General features: G+C 38.6%; 1 protein-coding gene across 1 annotated transcript; it reads right to left on the bottom strand.

Annotated features, from left to right (window-relative positions):
- Window positions 1-2,139: 2,139 nt before the first annotated feature.
- On the bottom strand, window positions 2,140-24,097 carry NXPH2 (neurexophilin 2). Its single transcript, XM_068968463.1, has 3 exons — window positions 24,001-24,097; window positions 14,009-14,025; window positions 2,140-2,883 (listed from the first exon to the last, which is right to left on the bottom strand). Exons 1-3 carry the CDS (start codon window positions 24,095-24,097, stop codon window positions 2,140-2,142), a joined length of 858 nt encoding a protein of 285 aa, XP_068824564.1.
- Between the last annotated feature and the right edge of the window lie 301 nt (window positions 24,098-24,398).

Below are 24,398 nucleotides of genomic sequence, written 5' to 3'. Positions count from 1 at the left end.
CCTGCTAAAATCTAAGAATTGTGCAAACTGATTTAGTTTTTTCTTTATATAGATATTGTGTTTATACCACTCAAGTTTTGAACATTAGACGATTTAAAATCACCTTTCATTTGTAATAATAAATCTTAATGGAAGCTCACAGAATTCTTACTAGACACCAAGCTATGTGCCAAGTAGTTTGTATGGATTATTATTTTACTCTGCTTTATAATCTCCATGGCCTAATTGCTCTGTTTAATATGAACATATGGAAGATCTGAATGCTCAGTTGATAACGCATACACACACGAGTCACACACACACTAAACCATTGTGAAGAAAAGAAACAAGAACAATCTTTAAAAAAACAAAAAGTTAAAGTCATGTGACAGATTTAGGAAATTCTTTTTATTTACATAGAAATGTGTACACATACTTTCTCTGTACACAGAAAATCTAAGTGTATATACACATATGGTTCCCACATATTTTACAGTAAATAGTAGTTTAATCTTGTTCCTAGGTTAAAATAAAATGATGTCTCAAAGTATTTCACACCAATCACAAAATTACAAAAGCACCCGATGAACTCAGAGCAAAAATTTCAAGCCTGTATTACCACACACTAAGCCTAGTACAATTTTTACAAAAGACAAAAAACAAACACTGTGCAGGTATCACCAGGAAAAGGAAAGGACTAGAGATGCAAAATAGAGACGAGAGCTGTTGGCTTTTTGAACAACGTGGTAAGAGCATTTTTTAGTAAGAGCATTTCATTCTTCCTTCGGTTGTCAATTCAGTGTTTTACTTTGATATTTTACAGATAAGAAGGGGGAAAAAAGTTGACAGCTATCGTAAAAGGGGTAACCATTCCATGAATCTTCCACGTTCTAGAAACACTTTTTTTACTGGTCAGCCAGATTCTCTCTCCGTGCTAATTCAAAGATCATCCAGTTCTATGACACAGATGACATTTGACCCCCTCAGAGAAGATGAAAAGGAGGTGGTTATGAGGCAACATTCATTAGGAAGTTATCCCAAAAGCCTAGGGAGCCATGTGTCTTGGTTATTAGCATGATAATAATTATCATTGTTTAAATAAACTCCTTATTTCCACAATTTGTTTCTTCATTTAAATAGCTAAATGCAAGGAGAGCTTAATCTTAATCTCACAGGCTAGAAATAATGAATACATCATCCTGGAATTTCCTCCTTCCAATTCCAATCTTTCTCCAATTCTAGCTAGCCTAGGAAACAATTGCTTTCTCTCAATTTCAAAGTTGTTCTACACAGGTATACAAAAATCATACCACCCAATGAACAGAATTAGGTTACAGGAGGAAAACAGAGTAGTGATATTTTTGACAACCTCACATCATTGAATCTGGCAAAACAATCTAAAAACATCCCGATCATCGTCATTGTTGAACTGACTTATAATACATCCAGATTTGCTTTTTTAATATACTAATATTACTACTCAGATGAGAATCCTAAGGATGGTGACCAACTCAAGGGTAAGTGTTTAAATCCCACTCCACTCAACTCTAGCTCAGATAATAATGTGTTTCATTCCACTGGGGCATTGTAACTTCACACATGAGTTTTGAAGCAAATTTTACCCCTTCATCTCTCATATCACTAACAGCACAGACATGGGAAAAAAGACAGCAATAAAAAAGAATTCAATGTCAGAAATGTGATTCATCTATCAAATACAATCTTTTCTGTTACTTTACTGGATCTGCTATTTTTAAGGTAACTTTCCAAAACATACTTCAACCGCAGGCTCATTTCAAGAGCAATGTTTATCACATGCAGTATTTGGTTCTTTCCTGTTCCATGTTGCTACCTTCGACTCTTAGAGAAATAAGAATAGCTGGAGGAGTCAGCCTTAGGAGAAAGAGATCTTATGAGAGAGTGATGGTTTCATATACAGTTTGACTGTTTAGATTAAGGTACTTAAGACCATAACAAACACATTTCAACTTTTAAGATGTTTGTTTTTCTTTTTTAAATTTGAAAACCTTATAGGGAATGAAGGTTCACTGCCAGAAACAAAAGGGATCCTTTGCCATGGAGAGCTGAGGTTGGTTCTTGGTGGTTCTATGAATAATTGAGTATATGTTTACCCTTCCTTTTTATTGTCCATGGGAAGATTCAGCCAGAAGATAAGTAGGGAGTCTCACTATGGTAATTGTAGTCAGGACAGACCTTTTGCACAAGTTTATAATCAACACTATAAAAGGCAATGTAGATGCAAATGACCTTGAAGGGCTTGGAACACAACCAGGATACATGGCTCTGAGTCTGCTCCTGGTAGCAGATCTTGGATGGGTCAAAATTGCACAGGGCGGTCTTCTTGGCCCGATCTGTTTTTTCATACTCAATGCGACAGTTGAAAGACTTGGATTCCTTGGTCTCCAAGGTAGACTGCGGGGAAACTTCAAACTCCACCACTTTGGAGGGGGGTACCAAACTCACTGAAACGTTACCCAGGCCGGTGGAATTATGTCGGAAATAAACACTGAAGGTTCCATTACCATGGTCAACGATTTTCCCCGTGATGAGGAGGTTGAGTTTCACAGTTTTAATGTTGGAATGGAAGTCACCCCATCCAAACATTTTCTTAAATTTTCCTGTTTTCACTATTGGCCTCCTTTTAGTTCTTGCCAGTGGTTCCTGAACCTCCGTGATGTTGGCCAGCCAATCCCAAAAGTTCTCCATGCTGTCTGCATAGGCCAAGTGTCCAGGCTTGGGGACTGGAGACTGTTTAACAAACAGGCGCAGAGGGTTGATAATCCGTGAGTGCACCACGTTACCCACCAGGGTCCCCGCGGCATCTTTGTCATCCCAATCCAGTCCCTCCGTGGCGTGCACCACCTTCTCACTGTCACAAAACAGCTGTTCAAAAGGAAGAAAGAAAAATATACTTTAGGTTGGGCTGTGAGTCCACATATACCAAAGCCAAAGCACTGAGGTAATTCCTGTAGTATTATTTCGCTTCCTGCTAAATACCATTTCACATACACAGTGGGGCTCTGCAGTGTAACAAGATGACCATGTCATTCAAGCAGTACAAATCTGTGACTACAAACATGGAAGTGATGAGATTAGGAAGAGAGGACAGTTGGTTCTTTGTATACGCAGGTTCTGAATCCACTGGATTCAACCAACACTGAATTGAAATTAAAACTGAACAAAATATCCCAACTGCCCCCAACTCAAACACAGAAATTCCCAAAAAGCAAAACGTGAATTTGTCACATTCTGGCAACTATTTACATTGTATTAGGCATTACAAATAATCTAGAGATGGTTTAAAATATACAGAAGTATGTGCATAGGTTATATGCATATACTAAACTATCTCATATAAGGAATTTAAACATCCCTGGATTTTGGTCTCCAAGGGGATCTTGAAACCAATACCCCATGGATACCAAGGGATGACTGCATTTCATTTTAATGGGTTGATGTGGCTTTAGTCTCTGTCTCCTAATCTTTACAATTCTATCTTCCCAGACTGGGGGATATAGTATTTTTTGCTCTCTTATTTGATAAAAACATTCAATTTGTAAGGTCTTTTTTTTTAGGTAGAAAATAACTTTAGTAAGCTAAGATTTCTACCATGGAGCTAGAAGCCATCTGAATATAAGGTATTGATAAGACTCTTAAAATATATTTGTAGATAGCAAGCATATTGTTATATTCAAAAGCTTATATCATATAATTTCATAACTTGATATAATTCAATTCTAAGTTCTGTAATTAAAAGTAGTATGAATAATAATATGAAGTTCTATAAAAGATTTAGTTGAAAAAATATAATCTCAAATTATCTGCCTTTACAGAAGCAGAAATAAATTGGAAATGTATATTTTGAATTAATTGTTGATAAATACATTTTATTACAACTGAATAGTACCCTGAAAGATAGGATTGCTGCGAAAGAATTGTGCCTGCGTTTTATGGATTCCACAGTATTTGATTCAAATCATTCTCCCTGAAACACAGCACTTTATTTGCATTTGATTTTCTTCTAACTCTCTTTGCAGTGTAAAAGTCTTCATGATTTCTAAAAATCATTTAGTTAAGTCAATATGAATTTTGAGAGACAGATTCATAATATATGAAACTGCTCCTTGGAGTGGATATTTATAGATGAATTATAAAGTCTGGAAAATAGAGGTTTCTCATGGAAACATAGATAGTCTCTTATCTCTAATGGCACAAACCACTCTGGTAATCATTCTCTGGAAAACTGTCAGCGTGATGGAAAGGATGAGAAGGAAGTGGGGCTGTTTTTATGTACTGTTTCCCCAACCCTTTCAAACCTGGTGAAGTACCTGGTAAAACCAGTCTCAGATTATTACAAGAATTATTGCTTTCAATTCAGTTTTGAGAAAAAAACTGGCATAGCTTGGACTGTAAATATTACACTTGACTCTATGGTAGAGTTTAATAATATGAGGTTGTATTTTATACATTCATCAAAGTTTAAGTCCTAATAGAGTTTCATGAGAAGTGTTTTCACCTATAACTTGTCCCTGAACACTTTAGAGGAGGAATGCAAGGACTTAAATGTGTGTGTGTGGATTTTTCTTTTTGTTTTCTGCTTTGGTGGGGAGGGGGCACATGATATATATTGATCCTGTTGATTAATTCCCGAAGGCTTTTCCCACTCATGTCTAGTATTTTCAAAAATTCTCTTCTCTACTTAAATTACTGAGGCTTGGCAGAAGGGCAAACTGATATTCTGCACATTCTTATTGTTTTGAAAACCTGAATTCATACTCTCTGTTCCTAGGGTCTCCTGGTGTTGAAGGACTGGCATAGTCACCAGAAAAAGAGGGATCATTACTCAGGATTTCTGGCTCAAAATATTCTGGGTATTTCTGATACTGTCACTAGTTTTCTGACTTTGAACACTCATTACAATGTGCACAGAGCCTCATTGAGATCAACTGGTAAGACAGCCCATGGAAGTCAGTCCTGGCTAAAGGTAGGACTTGAGGTTGCTAAGAGCTAATGTAACCTGGTCCAACTGACTTGTCCTGTCCTCTCTCCAAGGAGACAGTCAAGGACACATGGACAGATAAGAAACCCCTTGCTGATCAAGGTCCAGTTTCTCTTCTCTGTGATTATGATTCTTGCTATTATTATTTTTCACCTTTTTCCAATATTTCATGAGATGTGCCTTGCTTGGTCAATGTTGACAGCCACACCTACCAATCCTGAGAGTGGCCGGTACTAAAGCACTTAATTTCCTGATCTCTATTCCCCAATTTGTCCAATTTCCTAACCTCTTCCTTTACTCCTGTCTTTCTTCCTATATTTCACAAGATAAATCCCTTTTAGCTTGCTTAAAAACAAAACAACAACCAAAAAAAACACCTCAATTCTTACTCATACACAATATGCTTGTGCTCAAGTGCTTGGTCGTGTCCAACTCTTTTGGGACCCCCTGGATTAACATATACACACTAGTGACAGTGACAGTCACTCAGTCATATCCGACTCTTTCTGCTCCTAAGGACTGTAGCCCGGCAGGCTCCTCTGTCCATGGGATTTCCCAGGCAAGAATACTGGAGCAGGTTGCCATTTCCTACTCCAGGGGATCTTCCTGACCCAGGAATCAAACCCCTGTCTCTTGGGTCTCCTGCACTGGCAGGTGGATTCTTTACCTCTGGGCAGTGCTCCCAATTAATACTGTGTTAGTAGAATAAAGATCCATTTTCCATTCAAAAATACTTTTTTTTTTTTTTGGCACAAGTATGACAACACTCTGTACTACCAGCACCAATATGCTCTTTTTATCTTAAAATGCTTGTTTCACATTGCACATTTTTCTGAGTTTTTTCTGCTTGGGTCATTTTTCTTGATGCTTTGTCTGATTTTCTCCTTTTTCTGTTATTGAAAACCTATCAATGTTAAACTTATTGTACAGTGACAAGTTTTCAATCACATAGAGTCTCAGGCTAACTGATATTGGTGCATTTTAAAATACATGATGAGTTCTATCGTGAGATGGACATTATGAGATCCTTCTCTTATCTCTAGGACTTCTGATGTGATGGTTCTGAGATGACTCAATAATATTTACTCAAAAAGTCGCTTATTAATTTTCAAAAATGCTACAGATTTTCATTGTAGTAACTGATGTTGTAACAGTTTGACCCAAATATAGGTAACTCATCCTGAGAAAGTGAAAAAAAAAAGAATACAAAACTTACTAAACAGATACTGCTACTGCTGCTGCTGCTAAGTCGCTTCAGTCATGTCCGACCCCATAGACGGCAGCCCACCAGGCTCCCCTGTCCCTGGGGTTCTCCAGGCAAGAACACTGGAGTGGGTTGCCATTTCCTTCTCCAATGCATGAAAATGAAAAGTGAAAGTGAAGTCACTCAGTCGTGTCTGACTCTTAGCGACCCCATGGACTGCAGCCTACCAGGCTCTTCTGTCCATGGGATTTTCCAGGCAAGAGTACCGGAGTGGGGTGCCATTGCCTTCTCCTACTAAACAGATAAATTATATGTAATTATTTGCTTTTAGAAACACTCTTCTATTCTTCAGGAAAGATTCTGCAGATGAAAATTGAAAATGAAATTTGATTCTTAAAAAGTATATTATAACCCAATACTTTTTAGGTTCAAATCTGCTCAAGCTGCCTTTGATTTTAAGGTTTGCCTATGTAAAAATAATGCAATTTAACTCTTAAGCATAGATCTATAATTGTTTCAGTGAAAACTGTCATTGAGGATTCCTTAGATAAAAAGTAGATGTATGACTCTTTTACTTTTTTTGCTTTACTCTAGACTTTGCTTTGACAACATTAAACAAATTGAGAAAAGCTGGGTAATGGCAACCCACTCCAATATTCTTGCCTGGAAAGTCCCATGGATGGAGAAACCTGGTAGGCTACAGTCCATGGGGTTGCAAAGAGTCGGACACGACTGAGCGATTTCACTTCATTTCTTTAACTTATTTATTACTCTAAAATGTATGGACAGTTCTTACAAGTACTGATTTCCAAATCTAAACTCAAATTCCAAAAAGCTATTGCATGATGATGTATATAGGTAGAAGAGTATAATTAAAATAACAAATATATTCCTAGTTGTCTTAAAAAGCTGCTAGCTGTACCTCTTCTCCCAACTTCCTCTCCCTGTGGTATAACTTGTTCAGTCTTCTCCCTAGAATGCTGCTGAAATGAGTGCATCACTACCGAGAAGACATCCTCTCCTAAACAGGTCTACATAGATGTGTGACCAAAGTTCCCAAGGCTCACACTTACCCTCAAAAGACCTACTCAGGGATGACTGGGGTTTGAATGAGCCACAACCCCGCCCACACTCATCCAATATACTCCCAATATGGAAGCAGCATGGTGGAAAAAGCATAGGATTTGCTGCCTGATGACCTCATTGTCCCTTGACATGAGCCCCGATTTTTTCACCTATACCTCCTTTGTTGGTTGATTGTAAGGACTAGAGTTAAAAAATGGATGGAAATTACTGAGCCCAACCTCTGGCAAAAGGCACTCAGAAACTGATGGGTCTTACATTATCCAATGGATAGTTCCATGCCTCCTATTCAAAAACTGTCCTCAAAAGATGATATGGATTCTCAGGTCTCCAAGGAACTGATTAGTGATCAATCAAGCAACTTGTTCAGTGCCATAGGATAAATTAATGAGTAGAAATCAACCCTAGAGCATCAATCCAAATCTTCGTGTTTCCAGTCTCACTGACATCTGAGTCATATGCAGATCACAGGGACAGGTGAGCATTCTTTGCTAATGAAATGTGTTTGTGGATCTTTGATTTCAGCCTACCAAATGAGTCAGCAAAGGATCTGAAAGTGCAAAGTGTCTGGCATGACGCTCATTCCTCTGTAGACAATCTCAGTGACACAACATGCTGGGAGAGGACTGAAGTGGATCTGAACCTGTTGGCAACCAGTCTGTCCAAAGCAAGGTTGTTAGATGTTCTCTGCAAAATACAAGGCTGTATCCCCCATTGCTTTTGTATTTGCTGGGGTTCTCTATGCTACTATCAATATCAGTGCTGTCTTTTGTCCCATCATATTACAATAATAATGCAAAAACATTTAACTGCTTGCACGAAATGGAGTTTAAAAAAGGGAGAAAAAGAGGAATTGCTGTGCTTTATCTGTTTGAACATTCCCTGATTTCAACACATTTATCAAAGCTTAAGTAATTTATGTCTTGGCAGGGTGTATCAATTTCACAAAGCACACACATTAGCTAGATACAATGATATCATATTAGCTTTTTCTGCATCTTACAGAGGAGCTCAAAAAGATTAATAAAAGCTCAAACCTTCATCAATTAAATGAAGCAGGTGGAAGGAAGGAAGTAAAGGAGGAAGACTGTATTTCATTTCATTTCTTTTGTTTTTAGGGAGGAAAGAAAAGCTGACAGGTTCAAATCATTCATCATAACAAGCTGGAGTTGAATTTCACCGATAATTAAATGCATTTTTTTCCTAAGAGGCAGAGAAGCTGCAGTGAATTTTATAGTAGCAGATGTGAGAACTGTCACAAATTATGGAAATAATTTATAAATGAAAAAGCATCCTTCTCTGCAAATACTATATCAGAAGATCTTTTAAAAGTATATCTTATGTATTTTTCAGGAAAACATTTTATATTAGAATAGTTTTAGTTTACTGGACAATTGTGTGGTAAAGAGTTATAATATATCCTGTACCTAGTTTCCTATATTGTTAACATCTTATATATCTTACACTCATTACAACTGAAGATCCAACACACGCATGCATGCTCACTCACTTTAGTTGTGTCTGACTCTTTGTGACCCTATGGATGGTAGCCCACCAGACTCTTCAGTCCATGGGATTTTCCAGGCAAGAAGGCTGGAGTGGGCTGCCTTGCTCTCCTCCAGGGGATCTTCTGACCCAGGGATCAAACCTGTGTCTCTTATGTCTCCTGCATTGGCAGGGGGTTCTTTACCACTAGTGTGACCTGAGAAGCCCCCAAATCCAATACTTACACCTTATTATTAACTGAAGTCCATGCTTTATTCAGATTTCCTTCATTTTTCCTTAATGTTCTTTATATGTTCCAAGATCTCATCTAGTATCCCACATTATATTTGGTCATCATGAACTGTTAAGCTTGTTTTGGCTGTGACCATTTCTCAGTTGTTTCTTGGTTTTGGTGACCTTGAACATTTCAAGGAACACTGGCTAGGCCTTTCAGTTTGAGTTTGTCTGATGTCTTTCTTATGATTAAAGTAGGCTTTGAGGAGGAAGAACACAGAAGTAAGGTGCCATTTTCATCCCTTCATCACAAGGGTATGCTCTAGCAACAAGACTTAATCACTGTTGATGTTAACCTCTGATTCAGGCAGAGAAGATCATTTTAAGTTTCACTTTCAGAATTCTCACAAGGCTTGTACATTTTTGTTATCATAAGCTTAGTCTAATTTACATTTAATTCAATGGGACTTGGTTTAGGATTGATTTTTTGTTTTTAAAGTCAGGAATTCAAGCATTTCAATTTACAAGTCTTTACTGCATCACTGAATTCTCTCAAGTAACCTCAGAGTTGCTTAGGAACTCCTATACTATTTATTAATTTATTTTTTAAAATATAAATTTATTTATTTTAATTGGAGGCTAATTACTTTACAATATTGTATTGGTTTTACCCTACATCAATATGAATCCACCATGGGTGTACATGTGTTCCCCATCCTGAACCCCCGACCCTTCTCCCTCCCCGTACCATCCCTTTGGGTCATCCCAGTGCACCAGTCCCAAGCATCCTGTATCCTGCATCAAACCTGGACTGGCGATTCATTTCATATATGATATTATACATGTTTCAATGCCATTCTCCCAAATCATCCCACCCTGTCCCTCTCCAACAAAGTCCAAAAGACTGTTCTATCCATCTGTGTCTCTTTTGCTGTCTCGCATACAGGTTATCATTACCATCTTTCTAAGCTATTTATACATTATTCTGGCAGTATAACGTGCTATAAGTATGTCTGTCACCATCAATTATTATTGTTGTTATTTCATGTTCATTTAGTATTTATTTCTTAAAAATGGTGCTCATTTAGATAACTGATAATTCAATAAAGAAAGAGCTTAGCCTTTAAATATCTCACATGGAGTTGGAATTACCTGCTTAATGTATTAGACTCAGATATTCTTCTCAGTTTTGGATCAGGTCTATTGTACTTGACTCTATACATCCAATGAGTCAGTATCAACATTTACATGGGGCTTTCTTTGCAGGTCTGTTTACCAAGTGGATGAAGCTAAGGAAAGTCTCACAAAGCAGTGTTCTACCTTCACAGTAGGCTGGGTGCTGTGGGGCCATGACCATTACTAGCGTTTCCCTGGGATTGGAGACAGTCAGACTTTTGCCATAATTATGGGATAATCATCTTCTACATGGGCTTCCCAGGTAGTGCAGTGGTAAAATCTGCCTGTGAATACAGGAGATGCAAGAGAGACAGGTTCGATTCCTGGGGTGGGAAGATCCCCTCGACTAGGAAATGGCAATCCATTCCAGTATTCTTGCTGGGATAATCCCATGGTCAGAGATGTGGGCTACAGTCCATGGGGTCACAAAGAGTCAGACATGACAGCATGCAAGCTATGCTACACTGCATCTGTATATCCATCATGGTGATAGCTTTGCTTCTCTGTCGCTGCATGTGGGGATGGGTCCTAAACTGCACGTGGTGGGGTGTGGGGGTGGGGAGAAGAGGAGGAGGAGATGATTTGTCTACACCCATGAGTAATACAAAGGAAGTGAAGGGCATTTAAACTGTGAGCTTATGGGGTTCAAATTCCATTCAATGTACACTGTGCCATTATCAGTTCAAGATACTCTATCCTACTGTAGTCCCAACCGGGGGTGTTTTTTTTATTATTTGAAGAAACACCTGTGGATGAAATAAGAAAACTAGTTTTGCTGTTCTAGTCCAGGGTTTATCAGTTCTAACTGACACATTTTATTTAGCCCCATTGACTCTTCACTTGCAAGGTTGGAGTTGCGCTTTAAGGAGACAAAAGAGGCTTTGAGGTAGAAAGTGATCTAGAGTGACGTGGTCCACGCACAGGAACATCCGTAACAAACATTGTGCAGTCCAGGGGAGAAGCGGGGAGAGGGTCAGGAACTTTGGTCACAAATTCATGTGTTCTCTTTCTTTCTTAAATTGAATTACTGTTGATTTACAGTACTGTGTGGTTTCAAGTATTAGAAAGTGATTCAGTTTTATATAATATATAAAGACTCTGGTCCTGGGAGGGATTGGGGGCAGGGGGAGAATGGGACGACTGAGGATGAGATGGCTGGATGGCATCACGGACTCGATGGACGTGAATCTGAGTGAACTCCGGGAGATGGTGATGGACAAGGAGGTCTGGCATGCAGCGATTCATGGGGTCACAAAGAGTCGGACACGACTGAGCGACTGAACTGAACTGAACTGAATATATGTAATATATAATTTTTCAGATTCCTTTCCATTATAGATTTACTGCGTGCATGTGTGCATGCTCAGTTGCTTCAGTCATGTCTACTCTTTGCAACTCTATGGACTGTAGGCTTCCAGGCTCCTCTGTCCATGGGATTCTCCAGGCAAGCATACTGGAGTGGGTTGCCATGCACTCCCCCAGGGGATCTTCCCAATCAAGGGATTCAATCTGTGTCTCCTGCATCTCCTCCACTACAGGTGGATTCTTTTACTGTTGAGCTGCCTGGGAAGCCCCATAGGTTTATTACAATGTATCAAATACAGTTCCCTGTACTATACAGTAGGACCTTGTTATTTATCTCTTTTATATATAGCAGTGTGTATCTGTTAACCCCTCCCAACCTTCCACTTTGGTAACCATAACATTGTTTTCTATGTCTGTGAGTCTGTATATTTTGTAAAATAGTTCATCTGTGCCATATTTTAGATTCCACTTGTAACTGATATGGTATTTGTTTTTTTCTGACTTACTTCACTTAGTATGACAATCTCTACGTCCATTCATGTTGCTGAAAATGGTATTATTTCATTCTTTTTTATGGCTGAGTAATATGCCATTGTGTATGTATGTGTGTGTGTGTATTTATATATATACGTATATATACACACATATTATATATATACCATATCTTCTTTACCCATTTCATCTGTTGATGGAAATTTAGGTTGTTTTCATCCCTTGGCTACTGTGAATAGTGTTCTATCAACATTAGGGTGTACATATCTTTTGAATGCATTCATCTGTAATCACTGATTTAACACGTATCTATCACATGCTTTTTAGGTACAGCATCTGTGCTCTGAGCACTGGGAACATACTGCTGAACAGGGCAGATAAAGTGCCTGCCTTAATGTGATTTACAGAAAATTAAGGAAAAGAACAACAAGATAGACGGGTCATGGTGGAGAGGTCTGACAAAATGCGGTCCACTGGAGAAGGATATGGCAAACCACTTGAGTATTCTTGCCTTAAGAACCCCATGAACAGTATGAAAAGGCAAAAAGATAGGACACTGAAAGATTAACTCCCCAGGTTGGTAGGTGCCCAATATGCTACTGGGGATCAGTGGAGAAATAACTCCAGAAAAAACGAAGAGATGGAGCCAAAGCAAAAACAACACCCAGTTGTGGATGTGACTGATGATGGAAGCAAAGTCCAATGTTACAAAGAGCAATATTGCATAGGAACCTGGAATGTTACAAACATGAATCAAGGCAAATTGGAAGAGGTCAAACAGGGGATGGCAAGAGTGAATATCAACATTTTAGGAATCAGCAAACTAAAATGGTCTGGAATGGGTGAATTTAACTCAGATGACCATTATATCTACTACTGTGGGCAAGAATCCCTTAGAAGAAATGGAGTAGCCATCATAGTCAACAAGAGAGTCTGAAATGCAGTCCTTGGATGCAATCTCAAAAAGAACAGAATGATCTCCGTTCATTTCAAGGCAAGCCATTCAATATCACAGAAATCCAAGTCTAAGTCCCAACCACTGATGTTGAAGAAGCTGAAGTTGAATGGTTCTATGAAGACCTACAAGACCTTCTAAAAATAACACCCAAAACAGATATCCTTTTCATTATTGCGGACTTGAATGCAAAAGTAGGAAGTCAAGAAATACCTGGAGTACCAGGCAAATTTGGCCTTGGGGTACAGAATGAAGCAGGACAAAGGCTAATAGAGTTTTGCCAAGAGAACGCACTGGTCATAGCAAATACTCTCCCAATAACACAAGAGAAGACTCTACACATGGACATCACCAGATGGTCAACACCAAAATCAGATAGATTATATTCTTTGCAGCTAAAGATGGAGAAGCTCTATACAGTCAGCAAAACGAGACCGGGAACTGACTGTGGCTCAGATCATGAACTCATTGCGAAATTCAGACTTAAATTGAATAAAGTAGGGAATGCCACTAGACCATTCAGGTATGACCTAAATCAAATCTCTTACGATTATACAGTGGAAGTGAGAAATAGATTCAAGGGATTAGATCTAATAGACAGAGTGCCTGAAGAACTATGGACAGAATTTCGTGACATTGTACAGGAGACATTGATCAAGACCATCTGCAAGAAAAAGAAATGCAAAAAAGCAAAATGACTGAAATGACTGTCTGAGGAGGCCTTACAAATAGCTGTGAAAAGAAGAGATGTGAAAAGCAGGGAGAAAAGGAAAAATATACCCATTTGAATGCAGAGTTCCAAAGAATAGCAAGGATAGATAAGAAAGCCTTCCTCAGTGATCAGTGCAAAGAAACAGAGGAAAATAATAGAATGGGAAAGACCAGAGATCTCTTTAAGAAAATTAAAGATACCAAGGGAACATTTCATGCAAAGATGGGCACAATAAAGGACAGAAATGGTAACAGAAGCAGAAGATATTCAGAAGAGGTGGAAAGAAAACACAGAAGACCTATACAAAAAATATCTTCATGACCCAGATAACCACGATGGTATGATCACTCACCAGACACTCACCAGATCTTCCAGACATCCTGGAATACAAAGTCAAGTGGGACTTAGGAAGCATCACTACGAACAAAGCTAGTGGGGGTAATGGAACTCCAGTTGAGCTGGTTCAAATCCTAAATGATGATGGTGTGAAAGTGCTACACTCATACGTCAGCAAATTTGGAAAACTCAGCAGTGGACTGGAAAAGGTCAGTTTTCATTCCAATCCCAAAGAAAGGCAATGCCAAAGAATGCTCAACCTCTGCACAACTGCACTCATCTCACGCGCTAGTAAAGTAATGCTCAAAATTCTCCAAGCCAGGCTTTAGCAATATGTGAACCATGAACTTCCAGATGTTCAAGCTGGTTTTAGAAAAGGCAGAAGAACCAGAGATCAAATGGCCAACATCTGTTGGATCATCAAGAAAGCAAGAGAGTTCCAGGAAAATATCTACTTCTGCTTTATTGACTATGCCAAAGCCTTTGACTGTGTGGATCACAAAAATCTCTGGAAAATTCTTAAAGAGATGGGATTACCAGGTCACCTGACCTGCCTTCTGAGAAATCTGTAAGCAGGTTAGGAAGCAACAGCTAAAATTGGACATAGAACAACAGACTGGTTCCAAATTGGGAAAGGAGTACATCAAGACTGTATATTGTCACCCTGCTTATTTAACTTATATGCAGAGTACCTCATGAGAAACGCTGGGCTGGAGGAAGCACAAGCTGGAATCAAGATTGCCGAGAGAAATATCAATAACCTTAGATATGCAGATCATACCACTCTTATGGTAGAAAGTGAATAAGAACTAAAGAGCCTTTTTATGAAAGTGAAAGAGGAGAGTGAAAAAATTGGCTTAAAACTCAGCATTCAGAAAACTAAATCATGGCATCTGGTCCGATCACTTCATGGCAAATAGATAGGGAAACAGTGGAAAGTGTTACACTTTATTTTTTGGGGGGCTCCAAAATCACTGCAGATGGTGACTGCAGCCATGAAATTAGAAGATGCTCACTCCTTGGAAGAAAACTTATGATCAACCTAGATAGCATATTAAAAAGCAGAGATATTACTTTGCTAACAAAGTTTGGTCTAGCCAAAGCTATGGTTTTTCCAGTGGTCATGTATGGATGTGAGAGTTGGACTCTAAAGAAAGCTGAGCACCAAAGAATTGATGCTTTTGAACTGTGGTGTTGGAGAAGACTCTTGTGAGTCCCCTGGACTGCAAGGAGATCCACCCTTCCATCCTAAAGGAAATCAGTCCTGAATATTCATTGGAAGGACGGATGCTGAAGCTGAAACTTCAATTCTTTGGCCAACATATGCAAAGAACTGACTCATTTGAAAAGACCCTGATGTTGGGAAAGATTGAAGGCAGGAGAAGGGGACGACAGAGGATGAGATGGTTGGATGGCATCACTGACTCAATGGACATGAGTTTGAGTCTGGAACCAACTCTGGAAGTTGGTGATGCATAGGGAGGCCTGGCATGCTGCAGTCCATGGGGTCGCAAATAGTCGGACATGACTGAGTGACTGAACTGAACTGGAGGAAAACAAACATTACATAAATAACCATAAATAATATTGCACTGACTTATAGTTGTCATAAGCATCTGAAATATGTGTATATATAATATAGATAGATAGATAGATATAGATACATCAAGCAGGTGGCACTAGTCCTAAACAGGGAGGCAACAGAGCAAAGAGTGAGCAGAACTGAGTAATTAATATCTTTATTTTGATGAGAAAAATAAAACCCAAGATGTATTCATTGATCGTTGAAAATGAATGAATTCATGACAAGGAAATGAATTCATGACAAGGAAATGAATCGATCTTGGTATTTATATTCCTCCTTACCTAGTTCCAAATTGTATATTGATTTGTTTATAATTACTAAGGAGAATATGATAACATTATAAGACAATAGTTATATTTTTCCTAGTAAAAGACTCATTTTGTCTTTTCTTTTCCAGCTTTATTGAGGTATAATTGACAGATAAAGTTGTAATATATTTAAACTGTACAACATGTTTACATTGTGAAAGCATTCCTATTATCAAGTAATTAAATTAACACACCCATTTCCTCACATGATTACCCCCTCCTTTTTTGGGAGTGAGAACCCTTAAGAAAGGGTTCTTAGTAAATTTCAATCAGGACTTATTCATCTTAGAATTGAAAGTACATGTACACTTCTCCTAATGATAAATAGGGTCCAAGGATCAGTCAGTGCTAAATTTCTGACTTGGAGGTCTTGTGCTCAGGGTAGCAACCCGAGCAGCCTTGTGTTTCACCCTTAAACCTCCTAAGAGCTGTTGAAGGTTATAACAGATATTTTTGGGCTCTGAGATAGTCAAACCTTTGTCATAATTGTGGTATAACCCTTTTCTATTATCTTATATAATTATTACAATATATATTAGTGTTTCTTGATAATGAACCACATATGTTCTAGGTAAATTACATTTTGAATAATGTAGCTTGTCTGCGTGTTTATGGGTGTGTTATGATATGTTAATAGGCAACAAATCTGGCTTTTGTCTATGATTTTCACAAGAACTGATGAATACTCTAAATGCAAGGTAAAACACAACAGAATTTTTTTTTTCTTTTGGTAATCAGAGCACTGAAGAGGCATCTATACCTCAAGTGGATGTTTTCAGTTTTTCGTGTTTATACTGAATATAAGGTATTTATAGCCCATACTAGTTTTCTGTGACATGCTTGCCATGATAGAAATAACTTACCAAGAATAGACTGAAAAGATCACCTACCATTAACAAGAAGGCCACACCCTTAACTATTCTATAGTACATCAAAAATATGTAGTCCTCTGTCCGTCAAAGAAAAAATGTACAGTTTTCCAGGATCAAGCAGAATAAACTGAATGCTCCAAACTTGTGAATTTATATCAAGCTGGGAGGGTTTGCTTTTCCTTGATAACATGACTGACAGATGCTACTAGAGATAAATTGATACAGATATGTACAAATATTTTTAAGACGGCTGTCTTGCTCCACTTGGATATCCTGAAAGGATTTATTAACTTTTTTTTTTTTTCCACAGAGACAATCATTGCTAAGTGCCAGGTTGGAAGAATAACTGGTTTGTTTAATAAATCTGTTTATCATGTTGTTCCTGATGAACACTGGATAGTTCAGTTCAGTCGTTCAGTCGTGTCTGACTCTTTGCGACCCCATGAATGGCAGCACGCCAGGCCTCCCTGTCCATCACCAACTCCCGGAGTTCACTCAGACTCACGTCCATCGAGTCCGTGATGCCATCCAGCCATCTCATCCTCTGTCGTCCCCTTCTCCTCCTGCCCCCAATCCCTCCCAGCATCAGAGTCTTTTCCAATGAGTCAACTCTTTGCATGAAGTAGCCAAAGTACTGGATCTCCTTGCAGTCCAAGGGACTCTCAAGAGTCTTCTCCAACACCACAGTTCAAAAGCATCAATTCTTCGGTGCTCAGCTTTCTTCACAGTAGTCATTAATTATTTCACTGAGGGTATCAGTTCAAGCTAAGAACCCCCAGAGTGACCACTGTTATACAGTGTGGAGGTGGCCGGCAGATCCCATGCTAGCTGAACAACTATAGAACCAATAATGAAAAGCGATCTAAGGTTTCCTTTATGTTGTGTGTGTGTGTGTGTGTGTGTGTGTGTGTGTGTATATATATATATATATAAATGTATATATGTATGTGTGTGTGTATATATATATATATATATAGCTTATATAATTGGACTGCTTTAACAATTCTGTCCCATATCCTGTAGTTAAAATAAAACAACGATCTGCTCAGCGGGAAGGAAAAGAAAATTCTGTTATGATCAAACTTAGCTTCCCATTACATTCTCTCCTTATAAACAAATCTTGGAAAGCATTTTCTCTGGGTAGAAATTTTGCAGACTATCACCTCTGCTGACAAAAGAACACGTATTTCTGGACAACATAGAATGCTGTATTGATGATTAGTAATATGGCTTGCCCTCAAATCATATTTCTGGGGCTCCATTACAGAACTGTCACAGCAGATTAAAGGAAGAATGACATAAAGGGGATGAAGAATGACAGAATCAAACATGTATCAATGTATTAATTGTACCTATTAATATTTTGTGTCATAATGTGGCAGTGTTTCAAAATTCATTTTGCAAGTTGAAAAACAAATGATTGCTTAGGAGAACAAAGCTAAACAATGGACAACCTTTGTGCTGAGAGTGGCAAATTCATTTTACCTTCCAGATATCTTTTAATAGCTACCCTTTACATTTTTCTAAATTGATACAGGAACTAACAGGAAACATAAATGTGAAGACAGAAATCTTAGCAGTAAGAGCCAAAAAGCTAGATTGCAATGCTTGGCAGTAGTCTTCTTGCTAAGGTTAAATATGGCAATTCTTATTTTATCTTGAAGACAGTAATCTGGAAAATCAATGACAAATGACATAACCTCTGCAAAAAATCTTACACACAAGCACACATCCTGACAGGCAGAACTATCATGTATAAAAATGCATGTGTGCATGCATACACCAAAATTGCTATAAACATTTCAAAGAAATGGTGTGATACTAAGTGATGGAAGCCAGAGTGAGAAAGATAAATATAATATCACTTATATGTAGAATCCTAAAAAGTTGATACAAATGAACTTAAATCCAGAACAGAAACTGACCTACAGACATAGAAAACAAAGTTTTCTATGGTTACCAAAGTAGAGAGGAGGGGAGGAATAAATTAGGAGTTTGCGATTAACAGATGTACACTATTATATATAAAACAGATACCCAACAAGGCCCTACTGTATATATAGAACTATACTCAACACTTTGTAACAACTTATAAACGAAAAGAATCTGAAAAAGAATACATATTATATACATATTAATATATATAACTGAATCACTTTGCTGTATACCTGAAACAAACACAAAATGGTAAATCAACTATATTTCAATAAAAAATTTAAAAAAGAAATGGTGTGAAAGAAAAAAAATTTCATTTTGTATTTGCAAGCTGCATAAAAGGGGCCCTTTAACAAATTACAAACAGATTATGGCAAATGGTAAAATGCCCTGTGGTAGGGGGCTGCTAAATACTAGGCTGCAGCCACAGGTCCCAAGTCAGAGTGCAATCTTGTTTAACTCGAGTTTTGCAAAGTCAAAAAAGGTATTCTTTTGATCATCTAATAGAAACAACCCTTTCTCTGTTTAGGAATAAATGGCTCAGCATGGTAAGTGGCACTGTCTTTTTTCACCCCTTTGTCTTCAGACGCCATGTCCAAGTCTTCAGTGAGAGAGAAGGAAGAGCTTTCCATGAAAGGAACACAAAAATGACCCTGTAATATAATGGCCTGGGAGAGACAACATGCGCCTGTTTCTTGACCCTTAAAAGTTGGCATTTGGAAAAGAAGTTGCAACAGAAGAAAGAGCAGTAAATGGAGAAGTGGAAATGGCAGATACTGTACGACAGCTTAAGCAGCTTCCATGCAGGATGAGGAAACATGGATAGATGGGAGGCTGGATGGGCCAGGGCTTCGGAGAGGTGCCGTGTGTATGACTTTGTACTTTACCATCATATCCATTTGACATTTCAGTCTTCAGGTACCAATAACCTAGCAATTAGCACATACTGCCTGTGATAGGTAGTTTTAATTTCCAATTTGGAACACTAGTTAGTACTCAGTGTTCAAACACGGTGCAAATACCAGGTGCTGTGATGAAGATATTTTGTAGATATGGTAAACATTGCCAATCAGTTGATTTTTTTTTCAGTTCAAAGCACTTATTGATTACATCTTGCGTCTAACATGAAATTCAGTAATCTTAAATATTTTTCAAATTGTCTTAGATATAGAGTGTGATATTTTACTTAAATGTAAACAATCATAGTCTGCTGGAGATTTTTACGGGCTTCTACATAAATGTGGTGCTTTATGATGATCCAATATAACTATGTTTTGTAAGATCAATATTCAGTTTTACAGACTATAAAACAGTTTCTTAATAAAAACCCCAATGCATATTGCTTGTGTATATGAAACAGGTAATTGTGTCAAAGTTATTTTTTGCAATAATCATTTCTGACATTTATACTGAGAATTACAGAGTCCCTGTAGCCTTAGAGAATTTAAGAGACTTGTCCAAAGTCTAAACATTGAGAGGCAGCAATAAGTTTAGAAATCAGGTCTTTTGTATCAAGTCATTGCTCTTTCCACACTAATACTGTAATATATCTGACACATAAAAAAGCTTGAGCAATGTAATATAAATAATAATACAATAAAAATAAAACAATAGAAATAAAATTTTTTATCATTACAAGAGGAAGATTACTTTAGAAAATGAAGCTAAGAAAACTGAGGAAAATTAAAGTCAGCAGTTGCTAATATTTTAATATTTATTCATATTTTCTCCCTGTGTAATATAAATAATATAGATCATATATTATCTTTATTTCCAAGGAAAATACTATATTGTATTTTGTTTGATGGCAGCTTCTGTATCTTCCTCAGCTTTATGTCTCCAGCACTCATCATAGTGCTTGATTCACACTAAGTGTCTAGTAAAAACTGAATACATAAATCTGACTGGCACAAATACATAGAGTCAGGAAGTACGTTGGTAGATGCCAAGGGCTGGGGGTAGGGGTGGATGGGGAGGGGTATGGAGCGCTACTGTTTCATGGGGACAGAGCTTCAGTTTAAGAAGGTGACAAACTGGGGAGATGGATGATGGTGAGCGTTGCACAACAATGTGAATGTACTTAGGGCCACTGAAATAATAGTTAAATACAGTTAAAATAGAATGCTTTATATTATGTGACTTTTACCATAATAATAAAAAAAAGCCTTAAAAAATCTGACTGGCAGTGTAGAGTATCCTGGACTTTTCACAACTTTTTATATCTTTATGCTTTACTCAGTCCATTTTGGAAAATGCTTTATATCTCAAATAAAATGTGGTCAGTAAAGGAGCCAAGTAGGAAAGACAATGGAAATGGAGAATAAGGGGTTACAAGTTGGGGGGAATGGGACTCAATAATAAGTAATGATAATTGGATAAAAGAAAATGAACCTAAATCAAAACATTAAAAAATAATATTTGAAAAAGTAGCAATTATTAAAAGAATTAATGTATACAGTATTATAAAAAAAGACTGAATTGTCTTATTTTCAAGAGTTCCTCATTCCTATGGTCTTGATCTAATACTTATAAGCTGATAAAAATTCACAGGACCCCACCTTCAGCCCAGACTCTTTCTGAAGTTCACTACTCATACATCTAGTTTCTTAACAGACAGGCTGACTTTAATTGAACCATGCAAAGTATACAGCATCAGTTCTGCATTTTGTAAAACATAAGGTGATGCCTTCATGGGTATGGTGGTAGCAGTTAACAGTGAGGCTGGAAGAGGAGTCAGAAGACTTGAGTTCTTTGTTAGAACTCAACTGATTGCAACGCTTCCTCATCTGACCTATGGGCTCACCGTCTCTCTGCACAATCCCTGGAGCTGTACCTTTCTGACAACTGGCATAGCCAGGCATACATACTGGGGTCTCTCTTTCAGTCGTCTGATACTTGGCTAGGATCAATTGTGGCTTCTTTCTTGGCATCTACCAGCATTTGCAAACAAGATCAAAATTAAAGTCTCCTCTGTCCCTCCCCCCTCAACTCCTCTGAGCACACTTGGTCCAGAAATCCTGGGAAAGGTCGAACAGGACTGTCCTGGGATGAGGAGCTGGTTCCAAACCACAGGCAGTGGGCCAGGCTCTGCCTTGCAACCATTTCTTGTCAGACCATATCCATCAGGTATCTGGCCTGGCAAACTTTTTAAGATCTGACTGTGAGTCTTTAAATAGCTTTTGATTACTCAGAGCTGTTTTCACACTTTCAGAGATATGGAACCTTTTCCCCTTAAAGTAAGCTTTTGTAGAATCTCAATATGTAAAGAGACAATAATGCTATTTGCATGCTTTCTACAATTATATATAAGTTCAAATGTGTTACCACTATTATTTTAAGCTTCATGGGTGTAATATGAATCTGAAAACAAACATGAAATCAGGGGTAACAGATGATTGTTGCAGTCTTATCAGCTCAAAATAGCTCATGGTAGCATCCCCTCCATAAAGTATCTGTGATAATCTGATGGACTTGGGTGTTCTTTTGGGCCTCCCACCATTATACTCCTATAGTAGCACCCAAAGTGGTTGGTCTTTCTTCATTAGGCTGAATTCTTTAAAGATAGGGACATTTTCTTATTCTCTGTTGTATTCCCAAGGCTCACCATGGTGTCTAAAATAAAGCACATATATTTGGTAAAAATATGTTGCTAAAAAGGTGCAACCCTTCCTGTAAAGCACTATCATTTCAGTGGGCTGCCCTGGTGGCTCAGTGGTAAAGAACCCGCCTGCCAATGCAGGAGATGTGGCTTCAGTCCTTGGGTCAGGAAGGTCCCCTGGAGAAGGAAATAGCAATCACTCCAGCACTTTTGCCTGGTACATCCCATGGACAGAGGAGCCTGGTGGGCTACAGTCCGTGGGGTTGCAAAAGAGTCGGTCACAACTTAGCAACTAAACAACAACACAACATCCATTTCAATACTGACTAAATGTCTTGGTTAAACTTCCCTTGAGATTCTTTTTGTTTTTTGGATGGGCACCATTTTTTTAAGTCTTTATTGAATTTGTTACAATATTGTTTGTTTTATGTTTTGTTTTTTGGCCAAGAGGCATGTGGGAATCTTAGCTCCCCAATCAGGGATTGAACCTGCAACTCCTGCATTGGAAGGCAGTCTTAATCACTGGATCACCAGAGAAGCTCCCCTCCCCCCTGAGATTTTATACATTGCAAAGTTGCTCTTGGCTTGTACCCAAATAACCATACAAAATTTTTCAATTATTGGGAATCAAATATGTCAAGTTTAATTGAGCGTGGTTTCTGTAGACATCCTGGATAGAAAAGCCATGTTTGAGGAAAGAAAATATGGGCTGCTACAAGCAGTTCCTGAGGCGTCCAGGCCACTCTGGCCCTTGGAGACTCAAGCATAATCCCAGCCTCTGGGATCCAAAAGAGAAGGGACTTGGTTGGGGGGTGTGGTCAGATTCAGGAAGGGACCCGGAAAGCGGTGCTGTGGCTTACCCTATTTAAACAGGAAAAGGGAGAAGAAGATTCCTGTGAAGGGTATCTTCCTGGGCATTGGGGGAGAATTAGTAGAAGGTCCACTGAAGTATTAAGGAGCCTGCCTGTAAGCTCAGTAGTGTCTGACTCTGTGACCTCACGGACTGTAGCCACCAGCCTCCTCTTGCCAGGAGGGGTTCTCTAGGCAAGAATACTGGAGAGTGTTGCCATTTCCTTCTCCAGGGGATCTTCTCCGCCCAGGGATCGAACTCGGGTCTCTTGTGTGTCCTGCATTGGCAGGTGATCCTTTACCACTAATGCCACCTGCGAAGCACCCACTGAAGTAACAAGGAGGGAGCATGCTTTTTCAGGAGCAACCAAGTCAAAGTAAAGAACTAAGGAAGATGTTATTCAGGTAAGTTAAAGATCTGATGATTTCAGACTGAAAGTGATCTGAACCTCATTCATATATATTCCATTTCTCACTGTATTGTGCTTGGCTTTTGCAGACATATTTGACAACCCATTAAGTAAGGCAGAATACTTAGTAACTCATGAAAACCTTTCCAATGTGTTACTAGGGGAGGAGGATCAATCAGGATTCACTAGATCTTTATGTGCAAAAACCTGTTGAGGACTTTTCAGTCTGTTGATTAACTTCAGTTCAGTGTGGTGCTTACTGAGCAACTAGGATATGCAGACCACGTGCATAACAGTCCCTCCTCATGAACTTGCAGTGGAATCAATGGGGCTGCTCATGTGGGAAGGAGCTTGTAGAGTGGCAGAGGGAGAAAGTGGTCCGAAAGCAAAGTTATCCTGAGGCTGAGAAACTTAATCCTCAACAGTGTAAACTTATCCTGTAAACTTACCCTGTAAACTTACCCTCAACAATGCCCATAACAGGACCAGTTACACTTATTTCCTTTCTGATTTTCCTCCCATAGCCATATTTCCTCCCTTTGCCACCAAATCTCTCCATCTACTTCTTCTCCATCCACTAGTCACTCATCCCAGCTCAGTCATTCTGAGCCCTTTCTTGTTCTCACCCTCCCACAGCTAATTCACCACTCATTCCTACAGTTTATTCCTAAATCTATTTTAAGTCTGTCTACCTGTCTCCACTTCCACTGTCTCATCCATCAACAATGAGATCTCTCTCCTGGACATCTTAGGAACCTTGTGTCCAATCTTGCCCCTTCCATGGCTCTCTGCGTTGCATCAAGAATGACCTTTAGGCAACCAGGCCATGCTCAAACTTGTCAGAGAATTTCACTGCACTG

Source organism: Capricornis sumatraensis, chromosome 3 (assembly GCF_032405125.1).
Source record: "Capricornis sumatraensis isolate serow.1 chromosome 3, serow.2, whole genome shotgun sequence".
In the NCBI taxonomy this organism is placed as follows: domain Eukaryota; kingdom Metazoa; phylum Chordata; class Mammalia; order Artiodactyla; family Bovidae; genus Capricornis; species Capricornis sumatraensis.
This window is presented reverse-complemented; position numbering and strand designations above follow the sequence as displayed.

Excerpts from the sequence above, each read along its gene's own strand:
- NXPH2 (XM_068968463.1), bottom strand. The coding sequence starts at position 24,097 with ATGGAGAGATTTGGTGGCAAAGGGAGGAAATATGGCTATGGGAGGAAA.